Source organism: Perissodus microlepis, chromosome 11, assembly GCF_051167445.1.
Source record: "Perissodus microlepis isolate ML-2025 ecotype Zambia chromosome 11, ASM5116744v1, whole genome shotgun sequence".
Taxonomy (NCBI): domain Eukaryota; kingdom Metazoa; phylum Chordata; class Actinopteri; order Cichliformes; family Cichlidae; genus Perissodus; species Perissodus microlepis.
The window spans coordinates 24,715,830-24,740,361 of record NC_140471.1 but is presented as its reverse complement, the minus strand read 5'-3'; the positions used below and the strand labels follow the sequence as shown (position 1 = coordinate 24,740,361).

General features: G+C 40.3%; 1 protein-coding gene across 1 annotated transcript; it reads right to left on the bottom strand.

The window, feature by feature from the left end:
* Positions 1-1,209: 1,209 nt before the first annotated feature.
* Positions 1,210-24,320, bottom strand: znf574 (zinc finger protein 574). The gene is made up of 10 exons (XM_084943870.1): positions 24,216-24,320; positions 18,333-18,490; positions 12,799-13,981; positions 12,503-12,717; positions 11,828-12,007; positions 11,495-11,589; positions 9,240-9,334; positions 4,103-4,251; positions 3,560-3,847; positions 1,210-2,170 (listed from the first exon to the last, which is right to left on the bottom strand). Exons 1-10 carry the CDS (start codon positions 24,226-24,228, stop codon positions 1,571-1,573), a joined length of 2,976 nt encoding a protein of 991 aa, XP_084799996.1. The 5' UTR covers positions 24,229-24,320; the 3' UTR covers positions 1,210-1,570.
* Positions 24,321-24,532: the final 212 nt, after the last annotated feature.

The window sequence follows — 24,532 nt, the reverse complement described above, 5'->3', positions numbered from 1 at the left end:
ATAAAGAGGGGTGTCTACAGACAGTACTGTAGGTTTTTTAGTAGTTAGCATAACTGCAAGAAACTGCACTGCATGAGAAACCTCATTAAACTACAGACAAGTAGGGATTAAATTACTTTTACTTTTTTCTAAATGACTAGGATTAAATTAAAAACCATGAAAAGATTAAGTCTGATCTACTGATGACATACCGTCTTCCACAGATCAAAAAGACATTGGCGCTGCAGTTAGTGTGCCTCACCGGTCTCATGATTTCCCCGCCAGCATCAACAATTTCATTATGTCTGCGTGTTTGTGTGTTTTTGTTTCAATGTCAAGCAGCAGGTATAATAAATGGCACTCCACCAGAATATCAGCTCTCATGATTTGCCAGGAAGAGGAAAAAAAAAAAAGGAATTTATTGACTCACAGGCTTTTGAGTGTCTCAAAAAAAAGCAGCGAAAAGCTCCTCAAGTTTTGGCACCGGCTTCTTTTTGCTCCTCAGGAGCCCTCTATTTCCTGATGTGCGTCTCACTCTGCAGAAATGCTGCCATTTCCCCATTTCAGTTACCCGCACAATCATCAGCATTTCTGCCTCTATGACATGAAAACAAACTAAGACTGAGTGCCTCTGCGTGTATGTGGTCTCAAACCCCCCTGTCAGCAATCACTGGGTGGGAGACAGCCATAAACTGCACTTTAGAAGCCTATAATGGGCTACTGCAGCGCTGGCAAAACTTATATCACATTATGCCTCTTCCAATTCAGACACAAATAGGATCATTATTTTTGATAACTATACAGCAAGTGCTGGATAATTTCATTACACAACTTGCCACTGCATAATGCTGTACTTCAGTTAAATCATCATGAATCTCGCCGTATCCCTATTATTATTGTATTTAATTATAGCACAAAACAAATCAATAACGTAATGTCCTACAAATTATTGGAGCATTAGACTTGATCTACACACATTACTCTGCTTCGCTGTGCCATTCGCTAACATCAGTGTGTGTCTGTGTGTGTGTGACAGAAAGAAACAGCGGTTTGAAAATCTCGACAGCGACTGCTGCTGAGCGGGTCTTTATGTTTCTCAGCTCAAGCTACTTCCTAATGTTGGCTGAGGTGCCAATTTACAGCAGGACCTATAAAGTCTGTCCCATCTGATGAGACGGGGGCAATGCCCTCTTGTCATCCACCTAATAAAATGATCGACGCTCACAAGAGTGAATGCTCAAACGTTTTATTATAAAGAAAGCAGAGAACACTTCATAGGCAACCACGTCGTCCCCTAATAAACAGGGGCAGTAAATGCACACAATCAGTTCTATTAGTCTGAAAAGCTAATTTAGTGTGTGAGTGTTCCGCTCAATGTTTCCTCTATGTCATAAATTCACTTGTCTGCTCAAGAAAACTTATTACACAGGTGGGGAGTTTTGCTTAAACTCTCTTGGAAATCTGCCAGACAATAAACATACAGGGTATTGGCTTCATCTGTCAAAATATTTAGATCACCAGCAGTCTATATTAGCGATTAATCATTCAGTGTTTTTCATGTCCTTGTTGTCCACGATTTCCTAAGCTATCTTCAAACAGTCTCCTCCATAATGAACTCAATGGTATGCTGTGGTGACTGGCTCGTCTCCACCATGGTGATTTCACTGCCGTCCATTGTGATGGTGGGAACAGTGATGGCCTGAGCTCCCAGGACAGAGGAGGGCAGAATGACAACCTGCGACGCTCCCTCTAAACTGCTGAGTTGATCGGATGGGATCATTACGGTCTCGGTAGCCCCTTCAGCTCCCTGCAGCACGTAAATGGTCTGCACAGAGCCAGATTCGACCTCTTCCACGGTGGCCAAAGATGACAGTGCTTTGGCTCCCTCCAGCACCTTCTGGACCTGAGCAGCTTCAGCTGCATTAACCACCTGCTCCGCTGTTTCCGGAGGCAGGTCCCCGTGAAGTCGGATGTGTTTATCCAGGTTGGAACGAGACCGAAAGGCAGCGGGACAATGAGGGCAAGGGTAAGGCTTCTCGCCGCTGTGGGTGCGGGCGTGCTCGGTGAGACGAGCGGCGACGCTGAAACTCTTGCCGCAAATCCAGCAGCAGAAAGGCCGCACGCCGCTGTGGATGCGCTCGTGATCCTGAAGATGGGGCAGCTGGCGGAAGCGCTTACCACATGTGGCGCACTGGTGGAAGAACAGAGAAGAGGGGAAAAGGTGAGAGAGAGGCGAGAAAGTTAAGTTCACAACTCTGGCAGCACACAAACTCAACTGCAATTAATTCCTAAACCCTCTCTTTACATTTTTCTGCAGATGCAGCACTCCTGGCTGAGACACAGAAAGAGCAGAAAGAAAATGGGATAGGGAAGACAGAGGGGGAAAGACAAATACAGAGCAATAAAAAGATATCATCATCATCAGTCCCACACACGCAATTAATTGTTTGGTCAATAAGACATCCACACACCAGATAAAAAAAAAAAAGAAATGAAGGAAATACGTCTTCAAATATCGTGTTTTACCTGACAAAAGCTGAAAAACCAGCAAATAAGAAGCAGAAGCCAGAGAACATTTGTCATTTTCAGCTTCGTCACAGGCTAATGATGAACATTCTGTCGCTGAAATAATCGATTTGACTAAACCCTGCAGCTCTGCATGTAAGGGGAGTGTAATAAATTACACAGAGTATGAGTTACACAACAGAAAAAATATTAGCAGTGATCTAAGAGCTTGACTTCTCTAAATAATCATTTTAGTAATCAACAGTTCAACAGCATCATTCCTGCAACACCAACATTTGTTCTGTTCGCTCCCAAAAGAGCGCAGACAATGAAATAAAAGTAGATAGATGATTAAACCTGAAGCACTACAGAGGAGTAACAGTATTGAGCTTTGCTTTGATTCCCACTGGGGACACTCAGATTGAAACTGCAATCCCTATTGACAGATCTGCAGTTTCAGTATCTCTGTGAAATACACTCTAATATAATTACTTTTCCTGTGAAGTTTGCTCTTTATAAACTGAGCAAACACATATGTTCCTCCAGGAACACAAGGTATATTTGATATAAATTAAAATGCATCCCCGTAACTGCCTCTGTGTTTGAGAACCGGTGCTCCTTGAACCGCAGTCCTTAGCCTGCCTGATAGATCATGGCTCAAAGCGAAGCCACAAATATTAAATCAATTTCTAAAGCTGAGATGGGCTTGGGTGGGTCTATAGTTGATGTCCTGCCTCGTCACCAGAGCAGCAGAGAGAGAGGGAGAGAATCCCAGAATAGTAACAGGCACAGAGGGGAGCTGACAGGCCCTAACTCAGCCCTGCCATTAATCACAGGTACACAGAGAGGGAGAAAACACCCGCAGGACACACACAAATGGCCATGGTCCGGAACCAGAGAGATGGCCGCAGCTATGAGCGGGTGTGACCGTGGATGGGGATGAGGCAGCTCTCAGTTTCATTTTGAAATACAGGTGTTTAAAAGATTTCAAGACCTTGTATAAAGAGAGAGAAATAGGATTCTTAAGACCGAAAGAAACTACCTTTACACAAGTACACGCCACCGTGCTTCTTACCTCAAAGGGCCTCTCATCAGTGTGTGTCCTCATATGAACGTTGAAGGTGGAATTATAGGCAAACTCCTTGTGGCAAATCTGACAACGGAAGCGGGGTCGGTTTTTGGACTTGCTGAGCGTTCCTTGAAAATGCGCCAGCACATGCTCCTCCAGGGCACTGTTAGAGATAAATCGGCGGCGGCATGGCCTCACTGGGCATTTGAGAGGTGTCTGGCCTGTGTGGGATAAACGATGAAGGTCGAGCCCCTCTTGGGTCATGCAACGGTGTCCGCAAAGGTCACACTCAATCTGAGGGCGGAATAAAGAAAAGGAAGGGAAAGGAGACGAGAGGGAGACAAACCAGAATGAAATGTCAGAAACTGTGTCGTCATTATCTAAATTTTTGTCTACTTATCTAAAGTACGATGTCACAATCCAACTCCAAATGTGGACCGTGAGACACATCGCCACTCCCTCACTAACCCCGTCAGCTATTCGATTGGAAAAAACAAATCACACTCTGGCTCACATCCTCTCTTTAAAATGTTTTTTTATGTCTCCAACCTGTCCAGTGCAGCGTCCTCGGCCCTGGCCCCTCCCACGACCGGTATTCTTCTCCTCTTCGGTAGTAGGACAACGCTGGAGATGGATTTCCAGCACTGATTGGTTGATAAACTGGGATGAGCAGTGAGGGCATGTTGCTGGCTGCTTGTCTGTAATGGAACAGTGTCGGATTTTAGACAGATGGTCATAATTTCTCATCATACTACACGCTAATGGCCGTGCTGAAATCTGATGGCTGGTTTGAGCTTGCCGACTGCCTGATGTTGGGCCAGCAATCGCGCAGTGACAGGTGGTACATACAGAATCGGCAACAGTGGCCAAACAATCTGCCGCAGCCAGAGTCAACAAATAATGTGGCCTCTGTTTACCGTTTATGATTTCAACTCGACAAATCGGTGCCAAAAGATGCAAAACATGAATTGTTGCAAAGAGTCCAAAAACAACCCGTCATTTAGCTCACCTATTAAAAAATGACCAGCGGCCCTTTTTATAATGATTCACAAAGACAACAAAAGCGACTAACATTTATTGAGCTCAGCTGTGACAAGCTGCTGCTCTTTGCATCACCAGGATGACATCAAGGTGGATCTCATTAAACATATTGAGTACTGGCCAGATGTAACCGATCCCCATTAAACAGAGTTACTTTATCAATGTCATTTTGAAGAACAGTTTATTAACTTTTAGTGCATTCATCAAGTCAGTGGGTCACTGACTGTTTAATGTTATGCTACTACAAGATAAAAATGATCCTGAAGGCTTTAAAGCCAAGTATAGAAACGTTACACTTCAGGGGAATGGTTGATATCAGTATAGTAATCAGACTTGTAGAAAAGCTACGTAAGGTATCACAATCATGCCTGTGAATAGAAATTCAAAAAATTATCAGAGTGCATTTCAACATTTTTTACATTTACATCACCCTATATTAAAAATTATTTGCTTTTGGAGTGTTGCATAAGCAATTTGATTAGTTTATCTTAGGCTCTGAGAACTTTTCACTAGGGATGTTTCCAGCGACTAATGCACTAGCTGATTGAGTGAGAGAAGAAATGTAAATGAAATTAATTGTCTAGTCAAGTCTATTAAAACACACTCAGATAACAGTCAAAAGGGAGCAATCTAATGGATGAGGTCAAATGCTGCCTGCACAAATACTGCATGTATTCAAGAGCTATTTGAAACCTTTAATCCCATTATTTGATAACCAAATAGTATTTTAAATGATGCCAAAATGTGTGCCAATTTGTGGCACATATTCACACTTGCTGCACACAGAGTCACGTCACATTAATTTCCCAAGTGTGGCTGACATTAGCACCGCCACCAGCCTTTTTTATTCAGGTGTGCAGAATGTGGTTGAGTTGTCATATGCCAGATTGCTTTTCATTTTGAAACAGCCAACATAAAACTGCAAAAGGTACAGCAGAACTGTACTCGTCGCTTATTTACAACTTCCCATCACACAATGGGGTGTTGCCATCTCCCAGCGCTGCAGCTCCAGCTAGCTGCATAACACCTAAGATGAAAATGATAAAAAATTCATATGTTTAACCAACTAGTATTGCTGTTGCCGACTAGTGACTGGAACAACATTTACAGATCTAGTCAACTGGTCGCACAGTCAAACATACTTTTAATGAGCATTTCATTTCTTGTTTAATATATAAAAGCTGTTAGTATTTATTGGTTAATCAGTTATTAATTTCCGTGATTAACTCGTTACCTATTTGAGCTATACAACATTATAAAACTGCAAAATTGTGTCAATTAGATCATTCATTATCTAACTGATTCATCACAACCAAAGTAAACCAAACTTCCTCGCTCCCTGGGTAGCTTTCAAAAATCTGGTTGGGGAACTGCTGACACTGATGGTTCATCATTAAGTCCATAGGACGTCATGCCAATAACTTGCAATTTGCTAACCATCTGTACAGTCTGTCCCAGTGGGGGAGATCCACTCTGCTCCCTATCGAAAACGTCTAATTAAACCTTTAACAAGGGCAATCTCAGCCTATGGCCCTGGATGGATCAATAGATCAATCTCTCCAATCATTTTTCTCAGAGGAGCCCTGTACCTCTGACCTCTGCCGCACGCTCACTCTTCAAGCGTAACTAATGAGGTTGGTGTGCCAACACCCCCTGATTAAGATGAAGTGTCAACATGTTGACCCAATTCATTTGCCTCCACCTTGCTCCTCCACTCCACATGGCACGCTAATCAATAGAAAGTTATTGACCTAATGCACTGAAGAACGCATATACCATAGGCATATTTTTGTAAATTAACAACAAGCAAATGGTTAGAGCCATTTTTGGCTGAATCTGCATTATTCTACAATCATTCACTGGATCAGAAAATCATCTCTAGTTTTTCTATTACAACAAGATATGTAAACAGCTGGGTTCTCGGCATCTCCACCACAATTTAAAACCCCTTCAATGATAAATAGTAAAACTTTGGAAATAAAGTAAGGATATGGGACACTGTGTTCACCTTATGGTGCCCTGCCACTTTTTTTTTTTTTATCTCCAGTTCAGACAGAAGTGTATGCATTTATCCAGTTTGTTGCTAGCTAACGTAGATGTCAACAATAAACATGCACATCCAACAGCAACCAGTGACATGCAAAAAAATCACACACATATCCTCAATCACTTTGTAATATCTGTAGTGTAGGAGGCTCCGTGACACCAAGAGGGACATCATGTCCCTGAGTATCCTGACCAAAGCAACCTATCACACTTTTAAGACAGATGACCTCTGATGAAATATGCAAAGACCTGTTTGCAGTAGCATACCCATAGTCATCCTCTCGATCTTCACCATGCCCAACTGCATGTTGGGAAAACCAAGTGTTGTACTTTGTTCGTCTTCTTCTTATAGACATAGCATTTCTTTCCCCTTTAGTCAGTATGATAGTGAACTGAAGTCTGACCACAAGCACTCAAGTGCAGGTGAGTCTCGCCAAAAAGGACAAAGGAACAGTCTCGTCCAAATGAGCAGTGAACCGAATAAAAGTGTGTAACGTTGACCTGAAGCACAAATATCACCCACATATATCATCTCAAATGCAGCCCATAATGTTGCCATGGTAGTGGACTGCTGGTACCAGCTGCTCAAGACGCTGACGACACACGCATGATGTGTCAGAGGATGAACAGAGCAAACTGTCCAGAATATCATTGCGTCATTATGAGCAACTATCATCGAGTCATTATGACCAACTAGCATGTTCAGCTTGGCATGTTCCAAACTGACAAATTTTTTGCTTCAAAGTCATGCTCAACAGTTTCTTATCAATATGCCCTATGATGAGTACTTTTGATGCAATATCAATTTAAAAAAAATTCTACTTTAAATACTTGCTTTGACATGTTATTGATGAGCCGCCCGTGGGCAGAAACGAGAGGGGTTTAAATTATGTCACAACTAAACCCAGAAAAATTTGTAAACTGTAAACATGCCAACCAGACTTAAAACATTTGTAATAGTACAATAAATGGTGTGAGATGGCTTTTGTTTTCCTAATATTAGGGGCTTACTCATTTAGAATGACCCATTTCTCAAATTGTTATAAAATAATCACATGAAAATGATTAATTCTATTTATTTACACACATTGGCAAACTTTAACTCATGGTCAGAGTAAGAATAAAGATATACAATAAGTTAAATCATACCAGAAGGTGGCAGTGCTGTGTCCCTTTCTTTTAACTAAAGATGCCAAGCGGGTTTGGCTCTACCCACTTATTGGAAATATTTTGTCAGAATCTCATATAAAGGGATTTCATTGATTTTATTTTAATATAATGTTAGTTTCAAAGCTATGCATTGGTAGAGGACATTTCAGCATCTCATTCTGCTTCTTTGTGAATGACATCTTCTCTTAGGTTACACAGAACAGCACAGGTTCTCAGTATTTTCTCCCTGTCGGGAGTATGATTGACTGGCAGAGCCTCGGAAAGTATTTTCAGGTGTTTCCGAGATGAATGCTATCAAGCTACAAGGTGCAATGACAACTACACAGTTAACTGTGTTCTGACCGTAGTAATGACTATAATATTCTCCTCTGGAGTAGAGCCTTTCAGGGCTTCTGCAGACCGATTTCCGACAAGTCAATTATCCATGTTTTGACAGGACAGTAATCTTTGAAACACTGGGTCAGTTTCAACTATTGTGTCCTTAGTAAACAATGGGACATAGCACCTTCTCCCTAACATCTGCTATGCTACTATTCTGTTTTCACCTATTCAAAAAAATACAATATATACATGTTAAATTCCTGGAGCAAGTTGAGCTTGAGCTATAGGGTCATAAAAAGCTGCTGAACATGATAAAACTATACGAAGGCTAAAGACTGAGCCAACAAGTGAAAGCTGGATAGAGGTCACACAGTAATAAGATGATACAAAGTGTCCCGTGTGGTGGACCTCAGGGGCATTAAGCACTAAAGTGTGACCACTATCATCATCTTGTGCATCTTTAAATTTGGGTTCCAAATCTTCAAAATGGACATTTGATTATCGTTCTTACACAATGCTCAAAATGTGTACAGATGCATATCATTTGCCAAATTGGCATAAAAGCTGTGTATTAGCGTTACTACCAATATCGATATCTGGTGTGTCTAAAAGATGCTGATAGTAATTATATAAAGCAAAAGCTTTGACTATCACTACAATTTATTCTGTTCAAGGAGGCATTTATCTTAAGACCCAGGAGAAGCCCTTCTGGCATTAGCTTGCTAGCTATTAGTAAATAACTAAACAATAATAAAACAGACTCACTTGTTCTCCTCTCCAGAAAAATCCATGATTTATTACAGCTATCTTGTAGTCCAGAAAGTTTTCAGGTAAAACGTGTTGTAATGAATAAACGAATGGCAGTTTTGTTTTTCATTAGCTTCTTCATTTCTCATTGAATCAATGCTTGCTGATTTAAAAAAAACCAAACAAAAGCCTTTTTCTCTTCCTCTTTGATGGAAGTAAGATTAACACATGACGCAGTGCAAAAACTCGGGCAAAGAATAAGGTCAGAATAATGGACACCAAAATCAATATCAAAGAAAATCGGGCTACTGCTTGCTAACTATAAAAATATAAAATACAAGTCCAAGTCTTGAACTCTTACCCTGATGTATGAGGGAGTGCAGGTCCAGGTCTTTCCTACGTTTGAAGGCCTCTCCACATTCGGCGCAAGGGAAGGGGTGGCTGGTGTGCAACAATCTGTTCAAACACAGAAGTATTAACAGATTTTTTAATGCTACATTCAAACAGAGCCAAAAACATTTAAATCATAGGCCAAGGACATAAACATATATAAAATTAAACAATTATAGCTCCCAATATGAATACTTAAGCAGTCCTAATTCAGAGACACATAAAAGTGTGTAATTAAAGTCATGTTTTGGTCTTAATCTGCCACCTCGTATGTACTTAGCTGTACGTCAGGTCAAATGAGGGGTACCAGCGTAGTGTACAAACAACCGGAGATAAAAGAACAGCAGTAAACTGGGAGGCGTCAGGGTTAGACATGAAAGACTATATTTATCCTCTGCATAACGTTACACTGGGTATAGCCTTAGGGGAGGAGAGAACTGCTAGGATGTATTCACCTACTCCTGCATCAGGCCTGTTTTTACAAGGAGAAAACAAAAAAACACTTCTTTGCTGTGCGTGCAGCTTCTCGTAATCAGAACAAGCAGGGATGATGTTTTCAGTTTCCACAACTTACATACAAATATCTGTATTAATCCGCCACATGACTAATTCAAAGTAAAATTGGAAGCTAGAGGTTATGTGCAAAGACCATCCAAGGCCAGAGTCTTTCTGTTCCCTGTTAAATGACAATAGAATTCAATATTTCAGGGACAGCTGACCTCGAGCCAGATAGAAGGATTAAAATCCCCGTCAGGGCCGCCCCCTCCAAGACGGATGTTCTTTGACGAGCAGGGGTCACGTCACATGTAAAGTATCAGGGTTTAAACTAGATGTACTCTGACACCTAATTTAAACCCTGTTGATTCATCAATATTTCAATCAGCAGAAAATGAGCTCAATGTTGAATCATTTTACATGCAAATGAGACACATTTGTATGCTGCAGATTCCGTAAACATCTAAGACGTCCGTACCCTTCTCTCTACCACTTTGGAAATACTCTTACTTGCTTTCTTGCTGGAAGCTTCAGGAGAAGTTTGATACCTTCATCTTCTCTAAAAGGAAACCAAATATCTTTTTATGTGTAAAGGCTTATTTCTGTATGGAATGATTTTATGAAACGTTGGTGAATGTATATGTTTGAAATAAAAAAAGAACTGAACTGAACTTGGGAATATAAAAAAATTAATTCATTACAAAAAAAAAAAAAAACAACTAACCCACAATCTTAACTAAAGGTCTTAGCATTGTGTGTCCTCATAAAGAGTGTGCGTTGCAGTTTAAAGCTCAGGATAAAGGTAGTAAAGAACCTTGAGTTAACACCGTTTCAAAATGAGATCGTTCAGGTTTTAAAGAGTTTTTCACAGAAACCAGTGAACTTGAGGATGTCATCAAGACAATGAGATGAGCCTTTTTTTGCCCCTCCACATTTTCCTGTTCACCAAAATAATAATTTCATTTATTAATCTCCTACAATGATGTCGATTTATTCCTCCTAGATAATGTAACAGTAACCATTTCAGTGTTTTGCGTAACATCAAGATAATTAAAAGACTTAAAATGATTACATTTTGGTGAAGTCTTTGGGTTTAATGAGGAAGAAATAGTGACAATAGTACTTAGCACACTAGATCATGTTAAGTCAATATTATATGAATTTTATTATATATATATATATATATATATATATATATATATATATATATATATATATATATATATATATATATATATATATATATATATATATATATATATATATACACACACACACACACACACACACACACACACACACACACACACACACACACACACACAGTCTGTAGTGTACATTCTATCCCCCTTGTTCAGCCAGGTAGGACATGACCAGGCTCTTTCTCCTGTTCTGTGCAGTTATCGTTCTCATCTTAATTTACTGGGCCTGCGTCTGTCAATCATATGTGGCTCAAGGGCACACAGACATCTCAGTGTGTTTGCTACACAGCTTAAAGGTCTTGCTCAGTGGTCAGACACGGCTCAGCTGCTACAGCTCCCGGCAAGAGGGAGGGAGGTTTATCTAAATCCTGTCCTGCCTTCTGTTTGCAAATGTAATTCTAATGTAGTTATGCGGTAAACAGATTTTGAATTTGATTGAATATTGACACGTTCTAGTTATTTCCACCAATACCAGCAAAATACAAGGTGCCAAAAGTAAAAAATAACGTCAGAAAAAAAGTGTTATTACTTGTGATGGTTGAGCTGATCCTCGGTGTTGAAGCGTGAAGGACAGTTAGGACAAGGGAAGAGATGAGCAGCTCCTTCGTTGTCCAAACTGCACACCTGCATTGACAGACACAGCAATCAATATTGATAAAAAGGGTTTCGCCAGCAAGATTTTAGACATTTAGCTTTTTATTACAGAACACATCATCTACCATTTCACCTACTATCAAAATCACTTCCAATATCAATAATATTTAACAATATTTACAAATATTAAGATATTTTACAAGATTTTGAAAATAAAATGCTCAATCAGAGAGCTATTTTGATTAATATTAAATGGCGGAGCTGGTACCGGTTTGCGGCCACGCTTGCGGCGAGGTAGTGTCGATGTGTGAATGCGTTGGTGTCTCTTCAGGGTGGCTGCCTGGGAGAAGTTTTTGCCACAGACATCACAGCTGAAGGGCTTGTTGCCCGTGTGGCTCATGCTGTGGCGCAGCAGGCTCTGCGAGTTGGTGAAGGACTTTGTGCAGACCTTCACAAAAACAATAACCAGAATTAGTGTCAACAGTTTTAAACACTATTTGCAAGAAAATGAAGCCGTGTTGAAGTATGGAAACCTCTGAGCGAGTCACATATCCCAATTTTTTAAATGAAAAAAGGTAAGAGAATTACAATTCTTGAAATGTTTCAGAAATTTACCAAACACACACACTTATTTCCCTGTCGTCTCATCAGTTTTATATTGTAGAAGCCGTCTTCTTTTTACTTGAACCTGTAACTTGCTCAGTGATGCCCAAACTTTTGTGGACATTTTCATATCTACATTTGCTCAGATTCTACTTTTGTACTTTAAACAGACGTCATTGTGCAAAGACACCAAGGAATCTGTCAAACATAATGAGGCTGGAGATGTCAGCCTTCACTTCACAGCATTACATCATCTCATCAAAGTCTTCTGCACAACAAAAATGTAAGTCATTCCCGAGACTCGAGACAGAGACACCCTGATTGAATGTTTGATTGGCACCTTGCAGGTGAAAAGTTTTTCTCCGGTGTGGCTGTAGACGTGCGTGCGGAGGAAGACGCGTCTCGTGAAGGTTTTGCCACAGTACGGGCACACGTGCGGGAGTGGTGTTCGAGCCCAGTCCTGTAGCAGCTTGGCAGGCGGAGGGTGATTGGTGTTGTCCGAGTCTGCACCAGTGTTGGCCTCTAATTCTTCTTTAATATCCGAACTCTTGTTTCCTGAGTAAAGAACAAAAATTCTTGTTAAAAAAAACAACTACTGCCTTGTAGTTGTGTTTTAAAGTAATGAATTTCACTTACCTTTGAGTGCATTAGCACTCAGGATCCTGAAGGAAGGCCTGCTTCTTTTAGGAAGGGGGGAACCTGATTCACCAGCCGAACCAGGTGAGGAAAGCAGTCGCTTTGTGCTCTGTGGGCTATCCTGAGGTTTGGTGGTGGCTGTTTCACCACCAGCTTCTGCCCCATCAGCCATCTCTGTCACTGGCATGAAGCGGTGCTGCCGCCAATGATACAGGTACTGGGTGGTGTTCATGAAGCTCAAATCACAGTGGGCACACGTGTGTAGCGGCTCATTAAGGTTGTGCTTCTGCTTACGATGTGTAACCAGCCCTCCCTCGTCGCTAAAGCTCTGAAGGCAAAGGGTGCACACGAACAGCTCCGGCTGTGTGAAAGTGGCGTCAACACTGGCGGAGGCAGAAGGTGCACCGTGGTCCTGCTGATCTGCGCCATTGCTCTGAGTAAAAACCTCTGAAGTCAATTCCGTAACCTCTACCGCCTTTTCCTCGCCCTTCTGTCGGTGCTGTTTTCGGTGGTAGAGGAAGAGAGTGGTATTTAGAAAGCTTTCCCCACACACGGAGCAGCGGTGCAGAGCTTCCTCAAAGCCGTGCTGGGTCTTGCGGTGAGCCACTAGTTCTGACACCAGGCCGAAGCACGAGCCGCAGTCCACGCACAAGAGCACAGGTTCAGGCTTTGGCTTTTTGTTTGCCCCTCTTCTCTTAGGTGACGACTCATCTGGATTTGAGACTGAAACTACCTCGGAAATAGGAGGATCAGAGCTCTGAGATGAATTGGTCTCTGTACCTTCCTGCTGCTCCAGCTCATGCAAAGCTTTTTCAACTGCATCTGAATTGATATTTTTGTTAGTTTCATGCTGTGAGAAAGAGGATTCAGCGACTGAATATAAAGGTATGGTTGCACTCTGGACTGAGGAGGTGTCTGGCATAGTTTCTGAATCTGGTTTTGACTTGTTCTCAGACATGTCAGACTGCTGACATGCCCCTTCTTTACGGTGCTGCTGCCAAAGTACAAGGCTTTTGAAAAGTTCATCACAATCCCCACACTGGTAGAGGATCCTGGGCTGATCTGACGATGTGCTGACTTCATCCTCAGGGGGAGCACTTTCAACAGCCTGCACAGACGGCTCTTCTGCTTGAACTTCAATCTGTGGGAGTGCATCTGTCTTTGATATATTTATTATATGTTGCTGCAAAGACAAGAAAGGAAAAAGAATAAAGACACTTTTTAAAATCTTTGTTTATACAAATAAAACGACTTGTTGCAATAACAAGTCAACACGCTTTGGTTTTTTTCCTTTTTTCCAGTTTTATTCTTTCTAAAGGATGAAAGATGAGAATTCAGTGTTGGGGTACTGAGGTCAATTAAAGCAGTGTGTGCTTAGAGCCAAGGTTCCCCCGAGAGCTCCAGACAACCAAGATAAGGCCTCAGCCTGGCTGATAACAATCAAAAGGCCCATCAGGGTTGCAAGGGTCACTCCACAGGGTCTTACCTTCGCGCCCTCCACCCATTTGGATGATAAAAACAGAGCATCAAGGTTGGGGTTAAAGGCATCTGGAGCTGTCAATCACAGCTGTTCAACATGTCTCACATGTAATGATTTGTATTTTCTTCGTTGTGGTATTCTGGAGTGTGAGAACTGAAGACCACCCTCAGATGTGGTCTAGCTGCTTCACAACACACACACCCACTCAGCCATCACCCACAACATTGAACCCACTGGTAGGCAAAGTGAGTAACATCGATCATCTCGTTAAAATCAATGACCTGCTGGGAAACCTTGGCTTCTGGCATTCGTGTGGATCAGTGCTTTCAAATGTGGCCAAAAATGACGCTTAATTTTTCATTCAAAATTCCCACTGTTGTGACTTTGACTCACACAGTATGCAGTACTATGGATGGATAGCACTCCGCTAACCACACAGCAACGCTGGGTTTAACAACTTTTGTTGTAGAAATCAAGCTTCAAATGCTGGGTGGCTCAGAAAACAAAGAAGGCACTGACAGTGCTAATTTGTTTTAAAATTATGAATTTTTACAACCAAATATCTGGTTTTAATTAAACTTCAATAATCAAATTAAGAGTAACTGTTCATAGCCCTCACATGGATGGTACTGTGACACATGTGAGGTACCTAAACACAGTCCAGGTCTAAGGAGCTAGAAAAGAAAGCAACTGGACTTTTCAAAATTTCCTGAAGATGTTTAGCCTCTCATCCAATGGCTTCTTTAGTTCCAACCATGGAGCGTGCCAGCTATTTAAACCCTAGTGGGTAGGGGGGGGTAAGTCCCTTAAGAGGGTTGTTTTAGTCCAGGAAATGTTTCTGTACCTCCCAGATAGCAGAAACATCTCTCCAGCAAAGAGTTCAAGGCACTGACCCAGCCTCCAAACTCCCCAAATCTCAATCCTGCAAGCCACGGGATCCACTGCCAGACAGTGCAGGTGACCCAGGAAGCCCTGCATCCATACCCAAGTTAGGAATGTAGTTTTGATAGTGTGCATAAACATTATATAACATATAATACAATTTTTATAATAAATAAAAAGCAAAATACACATGCTGCCATTAACTGCCTTTTGACTCACGTTTTAAAACTAATTTCACTGACTTTTTATTTTAAATGATAGCATCGTTTTGTGTTTGTGCTCTTTAAACAAACATCTTTACAATAATGCCTGCTTGTATTTACTCTACAAATCCACAGTGCTGTAAAGCTCAAGCAGTTTGCACAACTTGTATTTTTTTTCCTACTACTAAAAAATATTAATTGAATGTGTCATAAACAAAAGCAGTAAAACGCTAAATATTATCTGATGTTAAATGTGAGCAATATGTTTATTTGAGTTATGGGGATTTATTTTAATTTATTGGGGTTTTTTTTGCTCTGACTGATGCATTTCTCATGCTCTTCTTCCCGCTGGCGACTCAGGATGCAATCTGTCTGTCATGAGCGCCGCCGCTTTATGGACGTATGGTGAAGACTGTAAGGATGGAAGTCCAGGCACAAGCTTTGACAGCCGTGCCCTACTGCTAAACGAGGGGCAGTGACTGCTTTTAACCCTGCGGGCTTTCTGAAGCTGTCACAGGAATGGCAAATAAAAGAAAATAATAAAAAAGAAAAGTGGCAGCTACTTCACAAGACTCAACTCAACATGTCAAAGTTAAATGGAATAACTCTTTTCATTATGCAACTTTCAAACCCTGCAATTCAGACCACATTTTCAGAAGACTAATGCTTTCCCAAAGAGTATTTACCAACCTGAAAGCACACCGTAAGAAATAGTGAATACAGTGCATTATGTAAATATCTGCACCCCTCTAAAAGCCAAGTCAAAGAATAAAAACAACAGCAGTATTAACATACAAGAGGAAACAATACAGAAGGAAAACGCTAAGGGGAAAAAAATGGCATAGATGGCAAAGCTCACCCACAGAAGCAAAAGGGTACGGTGGTCAAAAAGAAAACAGTCTGTTCATTATTACTGCAGCATGAGGACCACTCTGGTGATTCAGCCAGCCTCATTGGATAACATGTAAATGTAGCATCATGGATCTCAATCTGGTCTGCCACTTTCAGCACATGTCCTCCTCTTCTTCCACTTTCCTCTGCTCTGGTTTATCCAATTAAATCTCAAAAATAAACCAATTCTGGCACATTTTTCTTTTAATCCTGCAGCTACTGCATCACATAACCCAGACCTTCCCAAAGTGTGGGGGCCGCATAGCCATGGCAGGGGGGGGGGGCGCGGTATGAAAAGGGGGGGAAAAAAAACAAAACGCTTGGACACTGCTAGCACGGGGCGCCCACAGAAACGCAAAGCAGGAGATGAAGCATTGCTGAATATGTTTCCAAACCAACTTCATTCTAAGCCAAAGACTAGAAAATATGGTGAAGCATATCTTCCCTTTGGTTTCACCTGCACAAGTGCCAAGGTAGGTCTCCCCTGCAGAATTGGTTTTCCCTGTGAGCAGCGCTGGGCTCTTCAAATCAGGGACAAACAGTATCCCCCATTCTTGATTTTTAGTTCACAAACACTTGTAATGACTAACTACTCCTGGCATTTTGGAGATGTTAGCTCTTTATACAGTAAAGTTACAGCGGGATACAAATAATATCAGGCTGATCCTGCCACGATTTGTTCCCCCGGTTCAAATCATGGACAAACAGTATCCCACAGTTGTTTATGTTTTTAAACCCATTTTGTACAGAGAGGCATTTTTTGAAAAATGTATTGATAGTGATAGTGACGAACTCTGTATTCCTCGTCCACACGTAAACACGAAAAAGGAGTTTTAAAGAATCTCTGTTTTCGGTGATTCGAAACGCTGTTTACATGTGGACGAAACAGCTGCGTTTTCAAAAATACCCGTGTAGGTGCGGACGTAGCGTAAAAGAGTTAGTAGTTTATTTGATTACTACCTGTCATTTATTGCAGATTACTTGTATTTGCTTAATTGTTTACTAAATGTTTGAGGTGTGAAAGAAACCGCAATGGAGCAAAATTTGGGTGTGTGTGGTTGGAGGATGTGTTTGTGCATGTGCGTGCGGGGGGGGGTGGGGGGCGCGAACATTTTTCTTGTAAAACAAAGGGGGGCCTAGCAAAAAAAGTTTGGGAACCACTGACATAACCTAATATATGTCTTTAAAAAAAGAAAGAAAATCTTGTACACACCAACACTGAGAACAGGGCTTAGCCTACAAGTCTGATAAGTACAGACTGTGAGAGCTTATTCAAACTATAAAGCATGTTTTGTTGTTCATTCTGACATAAAAAGCTTGAATTAATAGTTTAACAGTCTATTCTTAATCTACTTTTAACGCACAACCACACGTCTCCCTGAGTAGTGACTCATTACTCAGACGAACAGCATGCAAATGTGTTCTTTTCTCATTACTGGACAGGAAGCAGTTGAACTGTTTAATAATCTTCTTACCTTAACACACAACTATTGTGAGTACATAACAGTAAAGGTTAGGGGTCTAGTCCTAATTCAGTCAAAATACAACCAGAGCCAAAATGGGGAGAATTTTCTCTTCTCCAAAATATGTAATAGAAAACCATCATGAACTGAGATTCTCTTCATTTTAATGTCCATTATGGGCAAACAAGAAAAAATGACAACGCAAATGCATTGTTAACTTCTATTACCGCTAATTTTCTGTCACTAACCCAAAAAGACTTACTGGTTACTCTGTGATTAAAGGTATGATGTCAGGGTGCACATAAATCAGAGACTAATATGCAGCAGCACCTTGAAATATGTCAGTAAATAATCACAAACAACACCATCTTAAGTGCTCGCACCAAGGTCACTATTACTTTGATAAGTAGCAGTGCATTGTGAATTTATGAATAAAGTTAAACGTGTCACTTCAAAGTCACTCTCCAGATATGATTCAGAGGCTTTTATGTATCACACAGATGGTTATTTCAGGCCACGCTGTCATAATTTAAGGTTTTTAATCGCTTTTTTGTCCAGCTAAAAATCACAGTCACATGACAAAAACGGCAGAGTGGCAACTGTGTCAGCGCTCACCTGTGTCTGCAGCACCGGGACGGTGACGGCGTTGGTTCCAGATGTGTCTGGCGGTTCATCGCCAGCAGTGCATGTCAACTGGTGCTTGAGGACCTCTTCCAGGGTGTTAAACTCCTGGTAGCAGGGGAAGCACATGTAGACAGACGAATTGTCCATGGCTGTAGGGGGATTAGAAATTAAAAAACATTTCATGAGAAGTGCAGCAATGCAAGCTGATGTAGATAAAAGTGCAACAGTTCTCAAAACGAATGCATGCTTTGAATAAGTAACATCACTACGTGAATCTTATACAGATCTGTAAGTGCTTTACATTTGGAGTTTGGTTGTGAACATTGCCCTCTTCTGATGAAAAGAAGTGTCTGCATATTTAATCAACACAGCAGCTTGGACACAATTGCCAGTATGCAAACTGTGGGATTGCCAAGATGACTCACCATGCACTGAGCCGAGCTAATTGTTATTTTGACCATGCAGGTTGCTGCTCAGGTGGAGACCTTGCCAACTCTTTCTCTCTGTCTCTGTGCCATTTCACGGCCTGAGCTTGTGTTCAGCTCCAACATCAATTAGATATGTTCTGTAATTGGACCCACTGGTGGTGCAGACTAGCTCACACTCCTGTCGAATGTAATAACCAAAACACTATGTCTGTAAGCCTTCCTACTCACAAGATAGCATTTAGACCTCCACAAGCAATGCTCCTCTTTGAAAAAAAGAAGCCTTTCAAAATGAAAGAAACCCAGTGAGAGGCACACGTGTTTAACTCTGAAACACATCAATTCAACAACGCACTTTCTGGTTTATCATTTTAATTGGCAGACAACGAGGAAATATAAAGGTTAATACAGGCGATATAATTAGATTTTGTTTTGATGCGACATCTCATGAATAAGCATAGGGACTTAAGAGCAGTAATAAATTGGTACTGGTACTAGACTCACCAGTGCCAAAGTATTGATATAGGTCAGGGTGCTGATAATTATGCAATGTTAATTCATCCTAAAGGTAATCATAATGAAACCACGCGTGTCAAGCAAATACATGAAGTTACTATCCATTTACAGTAAGTGATCTCTGATCACGGCCTGCAGGGCCAACTGTTCAAAAGCGTTGGCACTCTTTACTACATTTAATGAAAATGCAGCTACATACAACACACTGGATGTGAAAGTTCGTTCTGAGTGAGAAATAACCTTAGAAAACACTAACAAACCAGAGTACTCTTTAAAGAAACTGACTGCTTTAGCAAACAACCTGCTGTAGACATCTTCAGTGCGGCCTCTCCGCAACTATCCTGATAGGACGTACTCAACTAAAATTGATTCTTTCATTTTAAAGATAAACCTGTGGTTATTAACACAGATAACTCTGGCACTAAATTTTTCTAATTTATGACAAACAGCCTGTAGACCTTGTCAGAGGATTGTGGTCAGACACTGAAAAGAAGTTTCTTTTCAATCGCTGGATAATGGAAAATGCGATGTGGACAAAGGCTGTGTGTGAGGACTGTTTCCAAATTTACTGTGAAAAGACTAATTCTGCATCAGCACATGAGGGAACTGTGTGTTAAACCATAGCTGCTTTTCTGCAGTGGACATCAAGGAGGAAGCATCACAATGAATACGACCATCTATGACATCTCTTACTGTAAGCGCACTAATCAAGCGGCCAATTTCAAGTCACACTGATGTCAAATTTATGTTCATGGCAGGTGAAATCCCAACAAAATGCCTTGTGCAGATGAGTTATTAAAAATCATACCTTAGAGAACAACTAACTTATTTCTCTTAGAACATAAATACAGTGTGGGGTTAAGTATTAAAAATGTGATGCAGAAAATTGTGTCTAGTCAGAAGGGGGGGGGGGGGGGGGGGGGGTGCATTATAAGACATGGCTGCGACTGATGGTATTTCACAAGTCCACATGAAGGCACATTGCAAAATGCCCAGGGACTAAGGGAGTTGACTTTACTCTTGACATTTCCACTTTATTCTCAAAATGAACAATAAAAAAAAATCCTTTACTATATTTTTTCTTCTATCATACACCGAGTGGACCCCTAGTTTTTATTAAATGTTCCCAAGGAGTGAACACACACACACAGACACACACACACACACACACACACACACACACACACACACACACACACAAAGTAAATGGTACACCCAGTGTTGTGCCAAAAACCCACTGTTGGTATTTATATATGGTCGTAAATAACTTAACCTGTCAAACAAATCCACATATATCTCATGAATGATACCAAGTCAAGTTTGAGCCAGAAATAAAATTCCTGTCCTGCGATGTAAGCTGCAATCACTTTTTCTCTAAGTGACTTTAACAATAGTGGCTTTGTTTATCCAGATAAATACTCTCAGTGACATTAAAATGTCTTTTTCACGAGAGATCTGGCCAAGAGGGCAGCAGAAATTCCAATATAACATTTTTATGAAGATATTTTAAGTGGTCATAAAGGACCAGATTGATTACAGTGTAGAACACAAGTACGTACAATAATGCAAAGTCAAAAAAACATACTTGCAAAACAAGCCATTTCTTTATATTACATGCAACTTCTTTCCTAAATCCTGTTGATTACAGCCTATTTACCGGTCTAAATAAAGACATTAGACATTAAAAAACATACAGAGAAAGAAACACACACTATTGGCACACAATATTTAGTATTTACAGCATGGTGGTGTATGTGAGATATGCCATAAAAAAGTGTGTCTTACTGCTCTGATTTTGGGTTTTTGAGCAACAATAGTTTTATTTAACAGTGTAATGAGCTTTCACAGGTATTCCAAAATCCAACTAGTATCTTTAATGGATATCTGAATTGGCCTCTCTATGCCTCACTGTGAGGTTGTAGAACCACATGGATTTCTCCCAGCCAATCAATAAAGATAAGGCTACGTGACAGATAGCGGTATCATTGCATGAGAGCAATCAGCAGTGCCCCAGAGCAGTTCAAACTTCAGTGTTCTTCTGGAAATCATGTTTTTTGGCCCCTACCTACTTCCTCACCTGTGGTCATAACTTCCAAACCAAGTGTTGTATTTTGATGAATCCCATTATACATTATCTAGTTCAACAGTTGTTCTAAATGTTAAGACAGGTGTGTAATTTTTGTGTAGCATTTTAGAAATTTGTGAAATGTATGGCATAAAAATGGTGGGAAGTCCATTTTTAAACTTACAGTAGCTGTGTCTAGCGAAACACTATTTCTAAAGAATACACTAGTATAAAAGTAGCAACATCATTGTCAATGGACCTTACAAAAGTTTATATCACACTATCCAGTAATACAGTGAGAGATTTAACCCATTACAGACATTTTTAAGCTATAAATGGTAAAATGCTTTGTTTGTTTTAGGATCTTATAGCTGTGCAATATGACCAAGACCTCCCGATATAAAAAAAATTTCTCATCCCGACAACGATATAAATCGCAGAAATTTTACATTTTCTGTAAATTCTATGAATCTCGAGCAACTGAACTTGTGTGAAGTGTTCTCAGCTGGGCGCCGTGTACGTGGAGACAAGTGTTTTGACTGATGCATGAAGCTATACATTTTTAGACATAAGTTGTAACAGCTGCCATTTTCTTTGTACTTATTACATGGTGTGCTGCAGAGAAAAGCCTGTTCTAACATTTGAGTCTAAGGTTTATTTTGAGCACCTGACAGCTCTTTTTTGCTCCTAATCCATAAACCGTCTCCATACTCTTCTTGCGTGGGTGGTTGAAGAGGTCTGTCGTGTTTGAGTCTGTGGTGCGGACCGGTTTGTGGCATAACTTGTATAGTACAGACTTTTCATAACCATGTGGAAAATAAACAAGTGGACGGCGGAACCACACAATGGTCTTACCGCCATTGTTACTAACAAAAAAGTCACTTGTCCGTCTGTAGTGTGGTTATTGTAAATATAAGAGCAAGACAGAACTTAATATAGCTACTACAGTGATCAGCAAAAGAATGAAAAAATACTGCCGGAAACAGTCTATTTTACGACACCAAGAAACAAGCGATATAACATGAAACGATAGATGTTTTCATATCATCATCCGATATGTATGGTCATATCGAACAGCCCTACTTATAGCAGTTTTTAAATCATACTTAAATTGCATATATTTGTTTTTCTTATTTCAGGTATTACTACTGGTAAAACTGACTTATTTTATTATTATTATTATTACTAATAATAATAATTATTATTATTATAATTATTATTACTACTACTAATAATAATAATAATAATAATAATAATTATTATTATTATTATTATTACTAATAATAATAATAATTATAATTATTATTATTTGTTTTCATTTAATTCTGTATAAAAAAAAAATAAGTGGTACCACCAGTACCACAGTATTTTTTCCCACTCTTTGTTATACATGAGTATTTTTTTTTTTCAGTAGAGCTACAGTTGACGATTTCTTTTTCCTTCAAAGTGGCCTCAATTTTCACTCAGATGTACTACTTTCCTTCACAGAAATCCACTTTGGTCTTTTATGGAAGAAAGCTGATCAAGTAACATTCCACAGGATAATACAGCCTGTATTTCAGTGTGTACATATGTTCCCAAAATGAACTTAAGTCTTTGAAGTATAATGTTCAGCATCTTACTAAAGATTGCTGCCACCTTACAGTACCATCACAAAGTACCATGAAGCAGTTGGACAGGATTGTGCTTTGTGTTATATGTTTAAAAATAATAATGCCAAAATGCCAGTATCAGTCAAAAAAACAAAAACAAACCCTAGGTAAACAGTTCTTTAAGCTTTTTTCCTATATATATATATATATATATATATATATATATATATATATATATATATATATATATATATATACATATACACACACACACACACACACACACACACACATACTTTTAAAGAAATGTTTACCCCAAACAGTGAGAAACCATATATAGTAACTTAACTGGCCTTGACTTACAACATGAAAATTTTACACAAGTTTAAAAACAAAGTCAAGCAATAATCTTCATATATAAATGGATGGATAAATCTCGTTTTATGCCATTTGTTGATATCATGGCATACCAGTAACGCCCCACTGTGTCTGTTTGGGTCTTTCCTACCTGCAGAAACTGTAACGTCTTACTGACTACACCTCAGTCAAGCAATAAAGGAGAAAGAGAAATGTGATATACAGTTGCCAATTTATCTGCAAGCACCTATCATTATTTCCCTCCCTACGGTGTGCTAATATTGCGCCACGGTTGTGTTATTTCAAATGCTAGCCGTTAGTTCAGAGCGGTTACTGCAGAGACAATGTGACTTGGATGAGGGGTGATCTAAAAAATAAAAGTCACTCATGTTTCACGCATTCAAAAACGTCCCGTTTGCTTCGTTGTTGGAGGTCTGATATGAAACAGCTGGGAGGAAAGCTAATCAGCGAGCTAACGAAGGCTAACCGTTAGCAGCCCAAGAGCTTTATCTCGGACCACCAGATTGCTGCTAACATGCAGCGATGGCCATCTTCCTAAAGCTGCTAACATGTCCGCGGCGTGGCAGCCAGCTATCCTGCTAGCTCGGAAGCTAATAAAACACCCTGCGTTTTACTCCTTGGCAGCGGGCGTCAACGACGCATTTGCTAGCGACTAAACCCTTTTACCACTTGGACCACTGGTGCTTACTTTCTGATATCAAGGAGAAGAAGAAGAAAAGACCGAAGAAGAAGGGCGGGATATGCTTCTTCGGTGGTATAATGGCGGCGACAGACTAAAAGTTAATATTAGCTGTCTCCCCCCGTTGAAATCCTCCATACATAAATCTCAGTTTGCGATATGAGACCACAAGAGCAGTATTTTTGTAAAAATAAGCCAAATATATTCAATAACACTTACCTAACTCGGACATTGCTTGTCGAGGAAATAGGACAACTTCAGTTTTTTCCGTATGTTAGAAGGTTCGTGCTGATTGGCTCGATCGGTCACTTAATGCGCCAATAGCGTTCGAGCACACATAGCACGGAGAGTTTGTAGTCGAAAAGCGCGCCAGGAGCATCAAGACGCGTGAAGATGTCAATCATTGGCCCTCAATTACTAACAGTGCTACAAAACAAATATGTCTGTAAGTTTAACCACAAATCATCAATTTATCACTATTTTAAAGTAATCGCACTTTACAAACGAATTTAGACCAACTGATAAAGTCCTGGCTT